Source organism: Amaranthus tricolor, chromosome 4 (assembly GCF_026212465.1).
Source record: "Amaranthus tricolor cultivar Red isolate AtriRed21 chromosome 4, ASM2621246v1, whole genome shotgun sequence".
Taxonomy (NCBI): domain Eukaryota; kingdom Viridiplantae; phylum Streptophyta; class Magnoliopsida; order Caryophyllales; family Amaranthaceae; genus Amaranthus; species Amaranthus tricolor.
This window is the reverse complement of record NC_080050.1, coordinates 30,814,386-30,833,223: the sequence shown is the minus strand read 5'-3', so window position 1 is coordinate 30,833,223 and position 18,838 is coordinate 30,814,386. Positions and strand designations below refer to the sequence as shown.

The 18,838-nt window shown below is 34.6% G+C and overlaps 1 protein-coding gene across 1 annotated transcript; it reads left to right on the top strand.

The window, feature by feature from the left end:
- Window positions 1-26: 26 nt before the first annotated feature.
- On the top strand, window positions 27-8,341 carry LOC130810506 (QWRF motif-containing protein 2-like). Its single transcript, XM_057676597.1, has 6 exons — window positions 27-2,651; window positions 3,616-3,735; window positions 4,887-5,003; window positions 5,098-5,187; window positions 5,802-5,909; window positions 7,317-8,341. The coding sequence occupies exons 1-6, from the start codon at window positions 477-479 to the stop codon at window positions 7,389-7,391; spliced, it is 2,685 nt and encodes an 894-aa protein (XP_057532580.1). The 5' UTR covers window positions 27-476; the 3' UTR covers window positions 7,392-8,341.
- Window positions 8,342-18,838: the final 10,497 nt, after the last annotated feature.

The following is an 18,838-nucleotide window of genomic DNA, read 5'->3' as shown; positions in this document are numbered from 1 at the left end:
CCTTCCAAAACACGCGCGTGATAGTCATCTTCTCACCTAACCGCAACAATGTCTCTTACAACTTTCAAATTTCTCACTAACATCTGACACATATTCTTCAACTCCTCCTGAATCCCCAAATCCCTAAATCCTAATTCTTAATTCCTGATTCCTAAATCCTAAATCTGATACTGTAATAAATTTAATTCTCAATTCTATGAATTTATTGAGGATTTCAAATTCACGAATTCCAATTTCGAATTGCAATTTTCAAAAGTTTCTCTCATTTTTATTGTAACGGAAACTGGAATATTTCGCACAATTTAACCACTCACAAATCAACCCCTAATTTCTCTGTTTCCATTATTAGCCGTGATTTCAATTTTTTGACGTAATCAACAAATTTCGTAGTTTCAGCAATTGATTTTTTTATTCTACATTGTGATTTGCGAATTAGGGTTTTTCTTGATGCTTCGATTTAGAGAAGAAGGTCGATAATGGTAGTAGCAACATCCACAACACCTAATAATCTTAAGAATTTAAGGTCTCAATCAAATCCTAAAAGACCTCCATTGTTGCCTTCTGAGGGAGATATTAGCAACAAGAACAAGAGCAATGATGGCAGCATTACAGGTTTTGATCGGCGTCCCAAATCTCGGGAAGTTTCTTCTCGTTATTTGTCAATATCTTCTTCGTCTTCAACATCTGGTTCATCTTCTTCAACTTTCTCCAATTCTTCCTACTTTTCCCCTTCTTCTCGCCGCCGATGTCCTTCTCCCCTCCCTTCCAGGATCAATACAACAGCTCCTGCCACTCCGGCGACGAATCCTTCGCGGTTGCAGTCAGATGCCGCCAAATTACTCATATCTTCGTCTAAAAGCATGTCAGTTTCCTTCCAAGGTACGGCCAAGAAATCTACGAAACCATTGCCTTCTCCTGTTGCAAGTGTAAGAAGGGCAGCTACTCCTACTCCTGATAGGAAGCAGAATTTGCTGAGGCCGAGTGGCGGAAATGCTAGATTGGTTGAGCAGCAGCAGCAGCAGCAGCATCTTCATCCATGGCCAGGTAGGTCTCGACCCCCTGTAAGTTCTTTGACTAGAAGTGTGGATTTGGGGGGTTTGGAGGGGAAGAAATTAATTAATGGATCTACAACGAAAGTAGTTAGGGATTTACGAGAATCTTTGATTGGGAATTGTAAATTGAATACAAGTATGTGCAAAGATGATAAAGTAAAGGTTATTGGGGATGATAATGCCAGCTGCTTTAATGGTGGGTCTAGTTTGGGTTCTGAATCAGCTGTTTCTGATAGGGAAAGTGTGTCGTCTGAGTGTAACTCTGGTTCTCAAGATAGTAATAGTAATGCCAGTGTTCGTCGTAGTAAAGGTGGAGCTCGGAATATTGTGGTTACTGCTAAACTTTGGCATGAGGCCAATAGTTCTCGGTCAAAACGTGTACCTGACCCGGGTTCTCCTGTTGCTAGAAGCAATTTGTTGAAAGGATCAGTTCCTCCTAAACTCATCCCATCGAAGGCGTTAGTGACTGGTAGTCCAGGGGCATCTCCGAGAAGAGCTGTGAGTAATAGAGGTTTTTCATCTTCTCTTCCTGGGTCTTTGAGGCCTTCCTCTCCAGGCCATATAAGGACATCTTTGCACTCTACATCCAAGGGTTCATTGGGTACATCGTTGCAGCCTGCCTCACCAGCAAAGCTAGTGTCATCGTTGCCGCCTGCATCACCTGCTAAATCGGGGGCATCTTTGCGTCCTGCATCACCTTCTAAATTGGGGGCATCTTTGCGGCCTGCGTCTTCTTCTAACTCGGGGGCATTTTTGCGGCCTGCGTCACCTGCGGAATCGGGGGCATCTTTGCGGCCTGCTTCACCTGCTAAATCGGGGGCATCTTTGCGGCCTGCTTCACCTGCTAAATCGGGGGCATCTTTGCGGCCTGCTTCACCTGCTAAATCGGGGGCATCTTTGCGGCCTGCTTCACCTGCTAAATCGGGGACATCTTTGCGGCCTGCTTCACCTGCTAAACCTGGGGCATCTTTGCGGCCAGCTTCACCTGCCAAACTGGGGGCATCTTTGCGGCCTGCTTCACCTGCTATATCTGGGGCATCTTTGCGGTGTGCATCGCCAGGGAAATTAGGAACATCATTCCGGCCTGCATCACCAGGGAAACCAGGAGCATCATTGCAGCCTGCAGCACCAGGGAAACCAGGAGCATCATTACGGCCTTCAACTCCAGGAAAACCAGGAGCTTCATTGCGGTCAGCATCACCAAGTAAGGTGGGATCGTCTTTGCGGCCTGCTTCGCCAAGTAAGGTAGGGTCATCCTTACGGCCACAATCACCTGGTATACTAGGAACTTCATTGAGGCCCGCATCACCAAATAAACTTGGAACTTCTCTGGCATCAGAAAACATTTCCTGTAGTGGGATGGGACGAATGGCTAGTCCTTCCAGGGTGCGACAAGCTATTGCAGCCTCATCTGCTAATGCTATGAACAGCATGCCATCAGTTCTTTGCTTTGGGGCAGATGTTAGAAGAGTGCGAGTGAGTGATAGCCGTCTTGGTGATGCACATTTACTGCGTATCTTGCATAATAGGCAGTTACAGTGGCGGTTTGTCAATGCTAGAGTAGAGTCTTCCTTTTCCATTCAGAAATTCAATGCAGAGGTAAGATTTTTTTAGTTTCATCGTCATGAGGGTTCAACCAAAGTTTGAAATTTTATTGTTTATAGCTCTAACCATTTGGGATCTCTCAACAACATTTCATTACGCCAATGCAATTTATAGCTCCCATATAGACGGGATTTGGGGTCACATGTGCGCATCTTAGCCTTGTTGATTGTTAGTGATAACAAGGGTAAAATTATTTTCGATTGAGCTTTTGTAGCAAGCATCATTGTGTGATAACACATCTATTGAACCTAAGAAATCAGGATCGATTAACAATATCTACAACTTGAAACACGAGATTACCTGCAAGATGAAAATGTTAGATCGATTCATTGCCTATGTTAGACCTTGGCATTCAAACAACGATGCAATAGGTCACTTTGATTTTATCCTATGCAGTATGAACTTGTGACAATATGTTGATATGTTCTTGATCAACCTGTTCATAAACGCATATTGGAAACTTTCATCTACGCAGTTGATTTAAGATATTAGTATTGAAAACACTTAAATAAAGATACCATTTTGAAGATAAATATATTGCAGTTCATCAGTCATTATTTCACCAATTCACATAAGTCGCCATTTGGGATATGTGAGCCGCTGCTTGGTCGGCAGTCCTGCTCAAGTCCTTGTGTTTTTAATATCTCGTTTTATGCATAAGATTTTGTGAGACGAGAAAGGGAATGTATTTTCCACATTTCCTAAGGGGATGAGAATTAAAGGGGTATGCCGATGAGTGTCGCTTACGGCTTGCCACTATCAACTTATTTTTAAATTGCAATCATAGACCTTGTTCTTGTGATCCTTGGCAATGAATCTGGATTGTGCCTGATGCTATATAAGCCTTTGTATTGTAGTTTGTTTCATTATATGGTTCTAGTATTTAACTTATTTACCTAACTATGGAAGCTCTTTGGATCACCTCTTACTTTGTCGAAATGCCTTTTTTATGTACCAGAGGAGTCTTTACAATGCATGGAAAGCAACTTCAGATTTGCGTGACACAGTCTCTTCTAAAAGGAAGGAGCTGCAGTGGTTGAAGCAGAATATGAAGCTTGTGTCTATTTTGAAGGGGGAAGTAAGACTCAGCGGCCCTGTCATTCATATATTTTTTTCCTTGCCCTGCCTTCTAAAGATATTTAAGTAAAACTCAGTTTTGGTTCTGCTCAATGAGACAACCTTTCTCCCCCATCGGAGATCTAAAATTTGCAGTAATGTGTGGGCTTGTCTTGGATCGTTATCCCAAATTTGACTGATTGATGAGTCGTAGGAACAAATCTTTTGTGTGGCTAGTCTGGCAACCAAACGGTTAATGGAATGCATTTATATCTGAGGATAATGTTTAGTTTGTGGTTGATATGATAAGTTATGCAATTTCTATGAAGTGAGAGGTATGATTTGTGTTGCTTTCTAGCAACATGTCAGCTACACATCTGATCTCTGTTGCTATTTCCATTTTTTTTTTTATGATTTTGGTGGAACATATGTGTATTGTTTGGGATCATTTCAGTTTGTGCATTTTGATAGTCTCCAAGTCTTGAATGCTTGAGATTTTGACAGTATTCGAAAGTCAATCATTTTATAGGCTACCCTTTTTCCTTTCAATAATTCTTGTGAGAGACGGTCTCTTTGAGGGACTATCCCTAGTTTGGTCAGCCCATTATCATTTTCTAGTTTAATTAAGTTTTAATGGGCTTGGCTTGAGAGACGTCTCCGGCTGTTTTCCTTTTGGTCAAATAAGCAGATGCATAACTTATTTTACTGTAATTTATGCAATTTTTAATAACAATGATGTACAACTTCCGTTACAATATGCTACTGTACTGGATTTTTAAAAGGTGCCTCTCCCACCCTTGTTTTTGGTTGGATATATCTGTAGTTTTTTATATCATTTCAGTTTGTGCATTTTTTTTTTATGTCTTGAAACTTGAGTGTTTGGCACCATTGCAAAGCCAATTATGTTGTAAAGTAGTTTTTTCTTTTTGGTAACTAAAGCACTATAATTACCAAGGGTCGATCAGAAACAACCTCTTGTTAGTTCTATCATTAACAAGGGTAAGACTATGTACACCTGACCTTCCCAAACCCCACCCTAGGTGGGAGCCACCTAATGGCATTGGAGTAATGAAACGTTGTCGTAATGTAACATTGGTAACTAAAGTACTATAGTTTTATTAGGTTCCTGATGTTGAAAAATTGTTTGTTCGTTGTGTGCTTCTTTGCGAGCAGATGTTATACTTGGAAGAATGGGCACTTATGGTCACAGAACATTGTAGTTCATTATATGGTGCCATTGAGTCGTTCAAGGCCAGTACAATTTGCCTGCCGCTTATTGGTGGGGCAAAGGTAAGTGTCATAATTTCTTAAATAATTTTTTTTTTTTTGGTTTAAGACATTGCAAACCTTAGCTTGACTAAAACCCCTAAAATTGTTTTTTCAGGCTGATATTCACGATGTAAAAGACGCTATATGCTCTGCTGCAGATGTAATGCATGCTATGGCTTCTTCAATATGTTGTCTATTGGAGAAAGTAATTTCACTAACTCCCCTTACCATGCCCCACTTTTTATCATTGACTGTAGTCTTCTGGGTTGGATTGTTTGCTCTGAGGGATTACCACATAGTGATATATAATGAGTGAAGCTACTACTTGTAAATAGTTTGCGGTAGATCAATAAGCTCTACTTATGAGTGAGCAATAAAGACACTTCTCTAATATTAGGCAAGCGGTTTTATGTAAATATTCTGTTAACCAATTTTGGTGTTTTCAAAAAGGATTGGAGTTTTGGGAATGGAAACTGTAAATCTTTTTGCTCCTGATTAAAAACCCTTTTTGGAATGAAAGTTTTTTATACCTAAATCAAATAATTCGGTAAAAATATATGACAATTTCCGAATGTAAGAGTTTTTCTTTACAAAAATCTTTCTATTTAAAATAATCAAAAAAATGTTGAATGGAAATTCGGTTCTAGGATTTGGATTGAGAAAAGTATCTAGTGCACTCATCTGATCCATGGATTGTGATTTGTGCTTTCATCACTGATTCCTGAATTGGACAAAAAAAAAGATTTGGCTAGTTTTCTGTTTGAAATAGCTTATATTTTTCAGCTTCTTTTGATTTGTTTTCATTGTTGTGATTCACAGGTTGAGGAAGTAAACTCTTTGGCTACAGAGGTTGCTAGTGTTACCTTAAAGGAGCAAGCTTTCCTCAATGAATGCAAAGACATCCTGTCAATGTTGGTAGCCATGCAGGTAAACACATGATTTGTGTCTCTAAATCTAATGTAGATGTTGTAATTGACTTGGGTGATTTTAGCATGGTTCTGGTTCTGTAAAAAGTGTTGTTTGTCTTGATTTTTTATGACTTACCATTTTTTGGTGGTAGCATTTGGAACTTCTGATCCAGCATTCCTTCTGTTAGTTGAAATTATTAACTGTCTGATTTAACATTCCTGTCATCAATGGAATGTCATTTGGTTAGTCGATGATACCCTTCATGTATTAAAATTCAGAGGCAGGTCTGTGGTGAGCTGTTCAAGTGTTGACTCAAAAGTTAGTTTGGTCATCTTGTCAGTAAGGTATCTCAATCGTAGACATTTTTTTCTCCTTTTTTTTTCTTTGTAGCCTTGTCATTTTCTTGTCCACTCTCTCTCTCCTCCCTCGGCACCAATCGTTTCACCACTTTTCTCCAACTGGAGTAGGTGTGGCTGCCTATATTAGTTTCATTTGCAACTTCTCATTTTAATCAGTGTTTTTGATCCCATCACACTGCCTTTTATGCCTATTGGCCTACATTCTTTTCTGCAATCATATCTTCCCATTCATGCTACATCTTGTCTGCCAGTTTTGTGGATGCACAATTGAGGCCTCATGGATTGTCTTCGTCTCTAATGACACCTATCTACTTTCTCTGAATTGTCTTAATTATGCCTTTGACAACTCAGTTTGCTGGTATAGGTTTATGTGCTTCTTAGTGGTAAAGACAGCTATTAAAAAAGGGACGCTTTACTGAATCATCTACTAAAGTGAACCAACAATTCCACTCTGTCCGACTCCTGTATAATTTGCACCCACATTCCGTTTAAGGTTGTCCCTCTCATTTTGCACAATTTCCTTATACACACCAAGGGTCTTTTAAAATCTCCTCACATAATCATTCTCTCTTTTAATCTCATTAAGTTATTTCTTCCACCCACCTTTATCTAGAGGTGTTAATTATAAGGGACAGAGGTAGTATCCTCTGTTCTTGTCAGTTAATAGCATTGACTAGTCCCATCTGAGAAGTATCGAATCATGGTAGCTCGACAGCCTGAATGTTAGTATTTTTAGTCTTTGGTTTTATCTAGGATAGCTTTGCCACCCGTTTTCACAGAGTGTCTTGTGCACCTGGTGCTCAATAATAGTTGGTGTCACTGTCAGTAGCACACTCATAGGAACAAAGGGAAGAGTACATACTTATTGTCTTGTTGAAGTCGGTATCTCGTGTCTGCATTTTGAGTAACATTGACGAGGTGCATGAATGGCAAACTCAGACCCTATGCTTTGTTCCATTATCTTTGTCAATAATTTATTAAGCCACCTACTTATTACAGCGCTAGCTTCTTGCTTTGCTCAACAAAGTTGGCTACTTATGTTACTTATTTTTTGCACGGAATACAGGTCAAAGATTGTAGCCTCAGAGCACATATGTTACAGCTAAAAGGTGCACCGTCAATCCTGGCTATTGAAGTGTAAAAGTTGCGCTCGACCTGACTTGAATCTAACTTAACACTTTTAACCACCCAATTCGCTACATTTTTACCTGAAGCTATCTATTTGAAGGCGTGCTTGAGTGTGCTAATCTTTTGGGACTTTGTCGAGAAGTATCTGATCATTTCGTGGAATCCATTACGACTTTGACTGCTTTTTATTGCCAGCCTGTGCTGGTTGTCTAGGCGTAGCGTGTCTCTTAGTATACAGGTTTTTCTTTACACTAGATGAGAAATGTGCAAAATGTACATATTGTAATGTCTAATTACAGCGGCTCTTGTCAATAGTTTAGGTACAGTTTTTTGGGTTGTAATAGCTACGAATAGTAATCTCTAAAATCGGCATGAGTGATGTCAAAATGCAAACTTCCGCTCAAATGTATTTTAATGGTAGAATGTGATGCGCAACCTCACATAAAAAAGACTCGCATTGGGACTGGCAGGATTTGTGCCCAGTCTGATTTTTCGAGCCTGATCTGTTCGGATGTAATATCGATTACGGACTACTGGAAATCATTTTGGAAGTTGCTGCCAGAGAGTATGCCTGGAATAAAAAGAATGAAAGGTTGCTTCATAAACACACAAATCCCTTGTGCACACAAAGTTGTTATTGAGCACAAAAGTCGCCATCGATTCTCACTTTTTCTAGGCAAGCTTCCTAACCTGACCAAGACGTCCTTTAATGAGTTGATGAAGGAGGACTGTAACAGACTTGAAATTCCTAATTTTAATCATTTTCAACTAATTTTTAATTCCTTCAATTTAATTCCTAATTCTCGATTTTTAATCTCCAACTTCATCTAATTTATAAATCTTATATTCCAACTAACTATATATTTATTGATTCAATTTCTGATTTAATTTCCAATTCGATTTTCAAGTTATTTAATTTTTTAATTTTCTTTCAATTCCTAATACTTGCTCGATTTCTTAAACTACTCCGAATATGAAATTTTAAATTTTTATTATTTCTAAATAATTTTTTAGTCCAAAAGTTTCTATAATTAATTTCTATAAGAAAAAAATTCAAAATCATTCAATTAACTTTTGGTTTACGAAAACTATACGTTTAAAAATTCCTATCTTAATTATTTTCGTTAACGATTATTTTAACGACTTTAACACTTTTATTTAAATTATTTTAAACTACTCCTAGTATATTTTTATTAATAACTTTAATTAAGGTTTTAAGCTAGTTTTGCACTTAAAATAATCATAATTACCTAAATCTATTAGTCAAAACCTACCTATATTCTTTTTATTACTTATTTACTTATATAAGTAAAGTAAGTTTGAAAAGAAATCAAACTTCATCCTTACCATCATGTTGGATGGTTATGGGTAAGCTATGGAGCTATGATTCTTTTTATTTTTTTATCCAAATATTATAAGATCTTGTCCCATAAATATCTTCTTTATATACTAGCTATTTTCCTAACATTCTACCTTGCAAAATTAAAACAAAACTCACCCAAAATATATCATTCTAATTGTGTAGTATTAAGGAATTAAGTCATCCACTTTTCTTCCATTTTCTCCTAATTTCACTTCATTATATCAATTACTAATTCTCTAATCTATTAATTAGTTGAAGAAAACCAAGAAGGAGCTTAATGCATCACCTTAATAACTTGAATTATCATTTTTCTTGCGAGCATAGTTGAGTATTCTTTTGGGTACTTGAAAGATCATAATTTTGGAACTTGGAGGATCATATTACTAATTTTCTTTGGTGTTAGTATGGTATAACTTCTTACCCGACTCTTTATATGGAATTTTTACATTATATTTACTTTATAATATGCAAAGTATGCAATATGTTGAGTATGTTTAAGTGAGAAATTAGTTTAATGAAATTATGATTAAGATTATTTAAGTATGTTTATGTTAAAAGTATTTTTAGTATTTTAATTAGTAACTTTTGAACATGTTTAGAAAGTTGGTGAAAAATATCATATTCTATTGATATTAAGTATTATTTTTATGTGTTACAATAGAAATGCTATTATATTTAAGATTTTTTTTTATGTTAGAATTTTTGTTAATATGTTTATGTTTGCCTATAAACTAGTTTATAAAGTTGTGTGCTATTTTACGAACATACTTTTACGAAGTATGGTTATGTTAAAATTATTGACATTATACTTTATTTTAATATTAAAACTTATCCTTAAAGTTATATTATGTTTCTATTTATTGTGTAAAAGTTATTATTTTAGTGATTACGTGAATTATTAAAATTTAGAATTTATTATGATAAATTAAATTAAGTTTTTTTAGTGAAAAAGGTCTAAAAATAATCATAGGCCATTTGGCAACTATCATAAAAAAAAAAGGTTTTATTTACTATTTTAATTTATTACAAGCATTTTTTTATAATAATAAAATAATAAGTTAAAAAGAAATTATTGAGAAATTTTTTATAAGTTAAGTGTTTCCTTAAATATATGAGATTTTTTTTATAAAAGTAACTTTTGTGATATTAAATGACTAGTGTGTACCAAATATTCTTTAGTTGACTATTTGACCAAAATTTATGTAAAAAGGTAAAAGTAGTTTTTTTTTTATTTTTTTTTATTATTTTTTTTTATTAAAGTTGCCTTTATGTGTCAAATTTTGATTTTATGAGAATATTAAAAGAATAAAGTTTTTACTAGTTTTATAACAAGAATTATTGATTTGTGTGAAAATATAAGTTTTACATGTTTTATAACTAGAAGTAATGCTTTTGGTGACTTATAAAATATTATTTGTTTTATAACTAGAAATATTGATTTCGTAAACTTATAAGTTCTATTTGTTTTATCATTAAAATATAGATTTTTGTGAACTTAATAAGTTTTACTTGTTTTTCAACTTGAAATATTGATTTTTGGTGAATTTGTTGAATTTTGGAAATTTATCCATAGAATATAGTTTTACTTGATTCAAAAGTATAATATTTGTTTTGTGAAAAGAATAAAATATTTATTTGTTTTAAAGTTAAAAATGTTGATTATTGAAACTTATTTCAAGAGAAATAAAATTTAATAGCTACTTGCGAAAAATATTAATTTGGAGACTATTAAAAATAGACTATTAATAGAATATTAAGTTATTAGTGTAAATTTAATTAGCAAATGATCTATTAAAAATAAAGTTCTAAATAAAGTTTAATGTGTAAAACTTTAGTAGTGAACATAGAAGGGCATAAAGGTAAAATCTTATTAAATAAAGAAAGTTACCATCTAAGTTGGTCAACGTTACAGTCAACATGTAGTAATAAAAATTATGTGATGTGCTTGTGTGAAATTATCTGTGTATTGATTGAATGACCCTGATAGTAAGGTAATGTCGAACCATGGACCGACATGTAAAATCCCAGCGCCCGTGTTAGTCGGCACGTAAAATGCGGTGTAAGACAGGGGGTTAGCTACCTATCCTGTAGAAGTTCGAGCATAATTGTAGTGGAGGGGTGACGACTCCCACCACAGTTAGATGTAGAGTTTCGATCCTAATCTAGCTAGACCCTTACATATATCAGGTGTCACATTGTTGTGCTTGTTGATCAGTGATAAACTTGATTATTGTTCATGCTATGAGGCATGGTACGATTATGAGTATTAACCAACTAAACTTGCTTAAGTATTAAGATTACCGAATTGTATAAGTAGCAGTAACATACTTTTGCCATGGTTGAAAATTGTATCTTAATGACTTAAAAGTGTGGAACAGTAAAAGAATAAGGTAAAAGTATATAGTGATGTCAATTAATTATAAGTTCGTACTCTAATTATTATTTTGTAAATGTAGTGTATTATTTCTGTATTTTGAGCTGGATAGGGAGTTATGCTCGGTGTTAAGCGCTGACCGATTCAATTGGCTGTCATCCGTATTATGGGTGGCAGCATGTTGCAGGATTTAGTTTCAGGTTCCGATCCAGGCCGCAGCTACAATTTATTTATGATATCGAGGACTTAGCTGCAATTTTTTTTTATATACTTCATGTTTGATGATTTTGACGTATTTAATTTTAATTATTGTGTATTTTTGGAGCGAACGATACATATTTTTTTCTTTTCCTACTTTTATGTAATATTTATCATATCTAATAAACATTTTTTTTAAATTTTAAAGGTGTTTAGCAAATTGGCATTTTCAGACTTCTGCATTATTTTGTAAAAATTTTCATTAATGCAAATTATGTATCGAGATTGCCGCTCCTACTACAAGGATACACCATTAGAAACAATTCTTTCGATCCTCCAATGTACATTGAACCCATTGCATGATACATTTTACACAAAATTCGAAAGCTAATTAAAGACTTGGCTTAAGGCTCAAATTTGCAATCCAATCTATAAAATATTACAGTTTCCAAATACATATATATTTAAAATTAGGAAAATTTTACATGGTAGCATCGAATTTTCATGAAACGCCAGTGGTAGCACTTTCGTAAGATTTTTCTACATGGTAACATTCAGTTTATGCTTTATCTAATTGCTGTAGCATTTTCCGTTAAATCTTTATAATTTGCTTTAAACATTTGAGAGCATTGATGAATTACACGGTGAATTAAAAGTCAAAAATTGTGAATAAAATATTTGAGAGCATAAAAAGGGTTTAGGGCAAATTATAAAGACAACAACCAACACATAATAAGGGAAGAAACATCAAAATGGTGAATTAAACGGAAATTGACAAGAATTTAACGGAAAATACTACGACAATTAGATAAGGTATTATCTGGATTTTATCATGTGAAAAAATCCTACCAAAGTGCTAACATTAACCTTTCTTAAAAGTTCAATGCTACCATGTGGAATTTCCCTTAAAATTAAAACAACAAAAGACATCATTTATTGCATTTCTTTTTATTCCTTACTTTATTTTAAATTTATGTGCAATTCTATAAAACAAGTCAATTTACTCAATTTAAAGAGTTATGATAAAATAAAATCTAGTTCTAGAAACAATTGACTAACTTTATATGGCTTATACTTCGATAAATTTACTTGGCAGATAAAAGATCATTTAGTTTTCTTTCATTCATTCACCAAGTCAGGGATGATGGTAAATTCACTATTTATTTTGTAAGAAATGAATATTCATTATGTAAGAAATGAATTATAATAAAAATTTTGGTTGTTTTTATATTATTAAATAGATATGTAATTTTTCTTTATAACATTCAAAGAAACAAGCTAATATGTTGTAAATGAATCACACAACACAAATTTTCAAATGAGATAGTCTCATAATGATTGGGCAGATTTAATATACATTCTTTAAGTGATTACTCATAATTTTACATTTATAATTAGAGAAATTGCTAATTATATAGATTTATCACATTAGTAGACGATCTCATAAAAGACTAATCGAGAAATTTGAAAAAATAAGACCATTTAAATAAAATAGTTAAAAATCAAGCTTTGGAGAAACTTTAATCCCAAAATAAGTGTGCTAGCCTCCAAAGCTAGGTTTGGGTATACACGCTGTTACTAACAGCGAATCATTTATGTGCTGAAATTTAAGGCAAATGTTTGTTTGCTGTTAGTAACAGTGAACAGAGACATTGGTAAAACAAAGTCAACATATGTGTTCGCTTTTACTAACAGTGAACAAAGATGTTGACTTTTTTTTTACCAAAGTCTTTGTTCTCTGTTAGTATCAGCAAACTAACACGACCCTAAATACAACACTCCTTCTTCCTCATTTCACCAAAACTTCAAACTCTAAGCTCTAAACCCACGAAAATCTCCCTTTTATTTCCACCATTAAAGCAATTTCATTCCTTGATTTGATCTCATAAATTTTCAAGTTTCTATGACTTATTAGTTCCAAGATTGGGATTGACACTACAATGGCTAGTTCAAAGCATAGATAAAAGTCAACAAAAGTCAAACTATTGTTCGCTGTTACTAACAGCAAAGACATGCTTGACTATTTTTTTGACCAGTTCCCTTAGTTCGCTGTTAGTAACAGCGAGTATATACCAAACCTAGCTTTGGAGCCAAGCACGCTTATTTTGGGATTAAAGTTTGGCCGAAGCTTGATTTTTGACTAACTTTGTTTAAAAGTCTTATTCTTTTCAAATTTTCCTTGAAACTTTATAAGATTTGGGCTTAATTGGGTTGGGTTTATGCTGAAATAGGAAAATTTGAATCCATTAAGAGGAAAAATAAAAAAATTTAACAAAATAAGCTAAGTTTCAAAAGTAAGCGTAAAATTCCAAATCTGTGGTTTGGAGCTATTCGCAGTTACTAACTGCGAACAACCAAATAGGACAAAATAGCTTGGATTGGACCCTACTAGAAGTACCGTAAATATAAGCTTTAAATATGACATAAGTGGAGAAGTGCTTGCCTTTCCTGTTGAGGATGATGAGGCTATAGATGCTATGTGGGAGCATTTAAAGTCCACCCAAATTCTCTCTTTGGAGTTATACGTAGAAGAAGTACCCTTAGGGAATGTAGTTGCTTCTATTCCTATTCCTACCCCTATGCCTATATCAGCTCAGAAAACTATGAATCCTTTTGTTCCTTTTGCATCTTGTACTTTTTCTCAACCTCCTACGACTCAAGTTCCAATTGATTCAATGGTTAACTTAGGGGAAACTGCTGAGATGGGACCTTGGGATGATGGAATGAGAGTAATGAGCTCATTGATGATCCTTCAGAGGACGATGTGGATGTCGATGAGGATGCGCTAGCAAATGACATGACCCTAGGCAACATTCCTATAATCATTCCTTCTACACCTTATGCCCTCTGTCCACCTTTAGACGAGTATGAGGAGGACAACTCATGGAGGACTTGGGCTTGTGATACCACATACACTGAAGACGGAGAGTTTGATTAGGGTATGATGTTTGATAGTAAGGAATCGTTGTTGGAAGCTATTAGAGTGTATCATATTCGCAGAAATGTGGAGTACAGAACGGAGACCTCGAACCAAACTATCCTTACCTTGAAGTGCAAGCGGGGTTGTTCATGGAGACTTAGGGCTACGTTTGATTCTTATTTATCTTCATGGCGTATTGTTACCTATAAGGGTAAGCATGGTTCTTGTGTATTGGGTTGTGACACTGTTTTGGCTGGACACATTCACCTGACATCTTCTGTTATTAACAATGTCATTAGAAATTGTGGTTCTAAAGACCCATCCATTAAGGTATCTGCCGTACGGCAGATGGTTAAAGATCGTTTTGGTGTGGATGTGAATTATAAGCGAGCGTGGTGTGCCACGCAACAAGCCTTGTTGTCCATTTACGGAACCTGGGAAGGTTCTTACTCACTCCTTCCACGCTTTTTAGAAGCTTTGCAACATTTCAACCCGGGGTTAGTACTTGAGTGGTATTTTAAGGAGGACAATGACACGGGTGTATATGTGAGACCTAATATTAGGACCTTCCAACGTGTCTTTTGGGCCTTTAATCCTTGCATTGAAGGCTTCAATTATTGTAAACCTCTTATCGCCATTGACGGCACACACTTGTATGGTAAATATTGTCATACCTTATTGACTGTCATTGCCCAAGATGGTGATAAGGGAATCTTTCCATTAGCCTTTGCCTTGGTAGAGAAGGAGAATATAAGTGCATGGTCGTGGTTCATGGCTTGTATTCGTAAGCATGTCACAATTTAATTAACATATCACTTACATTTTCATAACATGTATTTTAGTTTTTGTGGGACCCATACCCTGCGGAAGCTTACGCAACCGTACTCGAATACTCGGGGATTCATTCAGGTGTGTGGAGGGCTTCTATGCCACTCATATGCTTCGACATTGTCGAAGTACATCTACCGGAACGCGTACTGCACCAATATGGGTTGGTACAGGGCATTGCACCGCCTTATGACACTGAACCCCAGCTGCACCAGATTACGCGCAAAAATCAAGGTGCGGCAAACTGGATGGACATCAACTGGCGTCACATCACTCGTTGGGATGGTAAACTAGAGCTGCTGGCGCAAGGAGGGCCGGTTGATGTTTATGGTGCACCTACTACACCAGACTATATGCCGTGGTTCCTCTCTATCACGCGCCGATGGATGACACCACGTGCCATCTTCGTAGCAGCACATTACGCACCTGGTGCGCCTACGATGACCCAATTTGTAAGTCTTCATTTGCATTTATATGATTAAGTTCCCGATTAAATAATATAATGTTATATTAACTAAATATTAATTGCAGGCACACGGTGCGGCAGCAGTGATGCGGTACAGCCACGAGGAGCCGGTGAGGGAGATTACGCATAGCATGCTCGTCGGCTCGCAGTTCCAGCACTTCATACCGGAAGTGCCTGCAGAGTCCTCACTGACTACCGCCCATACGCACGTCTCATCTCCTGCTTATGACTATCATTTGGAGGAGATGGACCATTCATACCCCGTTGACGTTGCAGGGACCTCGCAGGCTGGGCCATCACAGTCATCACAGTATCAGTCCCCTCCACTGTTAGAGCGACACCCGAACGCCTCTTACTATCGTAGGAGGCGTAGGAGACCAACTTAGTTGGATAGGGTAGATGAGGGTCGTGAGCGTTAACGTTTAACTTTTGTGTATTTGGATCGACTATGTATATATATATATATATATATATATATATATATATATATATATATATATATATATATATATATATATATATATATATATATATATATATTGAATTGTATATTTCAAACATTTGTATATAATTTGTTGTATATATATGTTTCATTACTTTATCATAGGCTCCAAGTTTTCACTTACGATTGATCGGAGTTTTGGCGATGAATCATGCCGCCTGAAACATACATTGACTTGTAATTACTTATTCTAATGTCTCTAATGCAAATACAACAAATAACAACTCAAAAATTAAGGAAAAAAAATATTAAATAGTTGTTCGCAGTTGGTAACTGCGAACAGCTCCAAACCACAGGTTTAGGATTTTTCCGCTTACTTTTGGAATATTTTTAAAAGTTAGATTATTTTGTTAATTTTTTTTATTTTTTCGCTTAACCTTTTCAAATTTTCATGAAATAGGAGGTTGGTTGTAGGACTCTTATACCAAGCCCATTATAAAAACACAAATTTTTAAATAAGATGGTCTCATGGCGAGACCAATTTTATTAAGTTGACTATGTATATTTAGTGTGTTAAAGTGATCACTTATAATTTTAATGTAATCAATTAAAAAATAAACTAATTATATAAATCCGTCTCATAGTGAATAGTCTTATATAAAACGAACTGATTATATAAAATAATATAAAAAAGGCACCCACCCACATAAAAGTAAGAAGACGGTGTCCGCGTGAAACACCAATCACACTTTTGATGATGGTCAAAATTTTCATCGCTGTTGTTCAGAGATGCTCGATCATACACTATACTCGTCTTCAACACCTTTCGTACCCGTCAAGCTTCATTTGGGTTATCAACTTGATTACGAATCAATTTCGGTGCATATTAATTTTTACCTAATTGTAAATTTATTTTTAAATTCGGATAAAAATCAATTTTAATAACAATGTTAAATAAATAATTAATTTGTTTTAAACATCTCCATGCTTCGCATCAATCTACAATAATACATGTAGTTGCAAAGTCTCACCGGTTGGGAAGCCTCCTATATTATCCAACTTAAGACCTATTGTATTTTTTCTTTTGGCTAAGTAAATTTTATAAAAACCTATAATATATTAATCCGGCCTCCTCTTTCTAACTTATAATTTTACTTTTATTTCTTATCTATTTTAAATATCTCAGTTAGAATTTGTATTATTTGCACTCAATCACTCTTACATTGTCTTAATCAAGTAAAAATAAAGTTCAGTTAAATGTAGTTTGGCATGTCAAGCGAGTGAAAATAAATGAGACACTTGAACTAAATACTCGTAAGGGGGAGTTAAAAGTATGATATAATGACTTTTTTTGGATGAAACCACATCAAAATTTATACACACTCAACTTTCATTTTGTGTTGATCTTGTCGTGTACAAACGTATTAACAAATTTATCAGTACCTGTTAGAGTATATAACATATTAAGTTGATTCATTGACATGAGAGTCAACATGACAAGAGGTCATGAATTCAAATTTCAATCACGCCTCATTTAAAGTGGAATATTCAGCACTACGAATAAGAAGGGCCTGATATTGCATCCACACTTCTAGTTCAAATGGCTCTCGTATGAGGAAGCGTGTTAAAATATATAATATAGCATGGGGTCTTAATGATTTACTTAAGTTTTTGGTTAAGGCTTAGAATACATTATATAATTTAACAATAGGGATCATTTAAACGTAATGTATTGTTTAAGCTATTTTATGGCTAATAGAAATTTTTGCTTTGGCCTTATATACATGTATATTGAACTAGAAAACATTTCATAATCAATAAGACGTGAAATAAGGCGTATTATATAACATCTTAAAAGGATTAATAAAGTGTACCATCAACATGTTTGAAATAGTATAATTTAAACAGATAAACCTCCACCAAAATTCTCAGAATGGAAAGACGTTGCGTCAAAAAAAACGTCTTAATTGATAGGGCTTGTTTAAAATCTCATAATACCCAAACAAGGTTACGCATTGCCACATTGGGGAGTGTAAAATGGTACTTTCTCCATTCTAAATTACTTGCAACATTGTCTTTTGGCACAAGTATTAAGAAATATCATTGTCAAGTGTATAATGTTTATAATATCTCGAAAATAGTAGGTAAAAAGTTAATAATGTATAAAGTGAGAATAAAGTAGAGATAAAATAAAAAAATCATTTAGTTACTTTTAGCTAAAAAAGGTAATATTGCAAGTATTGTAAAATATCTAAAAAAAATATTGTAAGTAATTTGAAACGGAGGAAATAGATTGTTTTTACTTGGAGTAAGTAGAAAGCACCAAAGTTCCGGAACACGGTCTGTTAAAGCCAAAAAGATTAGTTATGATTCATATAAAATGAAAAGGAAAGAATCCAACACCTAATTTTACACCTTCTCAATCCTGTCAACCCCTCAAACTTGTAAAAATACAAATCTATGTTCACATAGACTGTTTGTCGCCGCGAACGCTTAGAGTCTTCTTATTTTTAAGGGTTTAAAAAATTAATATATTTGATTTATAAATTAAAGTATTAAAAAATACAATATTTTAGTTTTTGGCTAGTAAGTATTATTTGATTTATTTTTTTCATTGATAATTATTTAATTTAGGTAATTAAGTAATTTTAATATTCCTAGCAAAAAAATAGTGCTATTATTATTTTGTTTATTTTCTTTTTTCATTAAATTAATTGAACAAATTAATATTTTATTTAATAAAAATAAAATAGTAGTTTATTACTATCGATAAACATACATGTTTATACTGAAAAAGCTCATTTTAATTTTTGTTTAGGGCCCTTAAAAATTTGAAGACGGTTCTGGTCATGATATTACAACAAAACAA

Excerpts from the sequence above, each read along its gene's own strand:
- LOC130810506 (XM_057676597.1), top strand. The coding sequence starts at position 477 with ATGGTAGTAGCAACATCCACAACACCTAATAATCTTAAGAATTTAAGG. Across the intron at positions 5,188-5,801 it reads TATGTTGTCTATTGGAGAAA|GTTGAGGAAGTAAACTCTTT; the intron begins GTAATTTCACTA and ends TGTGATTCACAG. Across the intron at positions 5,910-7,316 it reads CAATGTTGGTAGCCATGCAG|GTCAAAGATTGTAGCCTCAG; the intron begins GTAAACACATGA and ends CACGGAATACAG.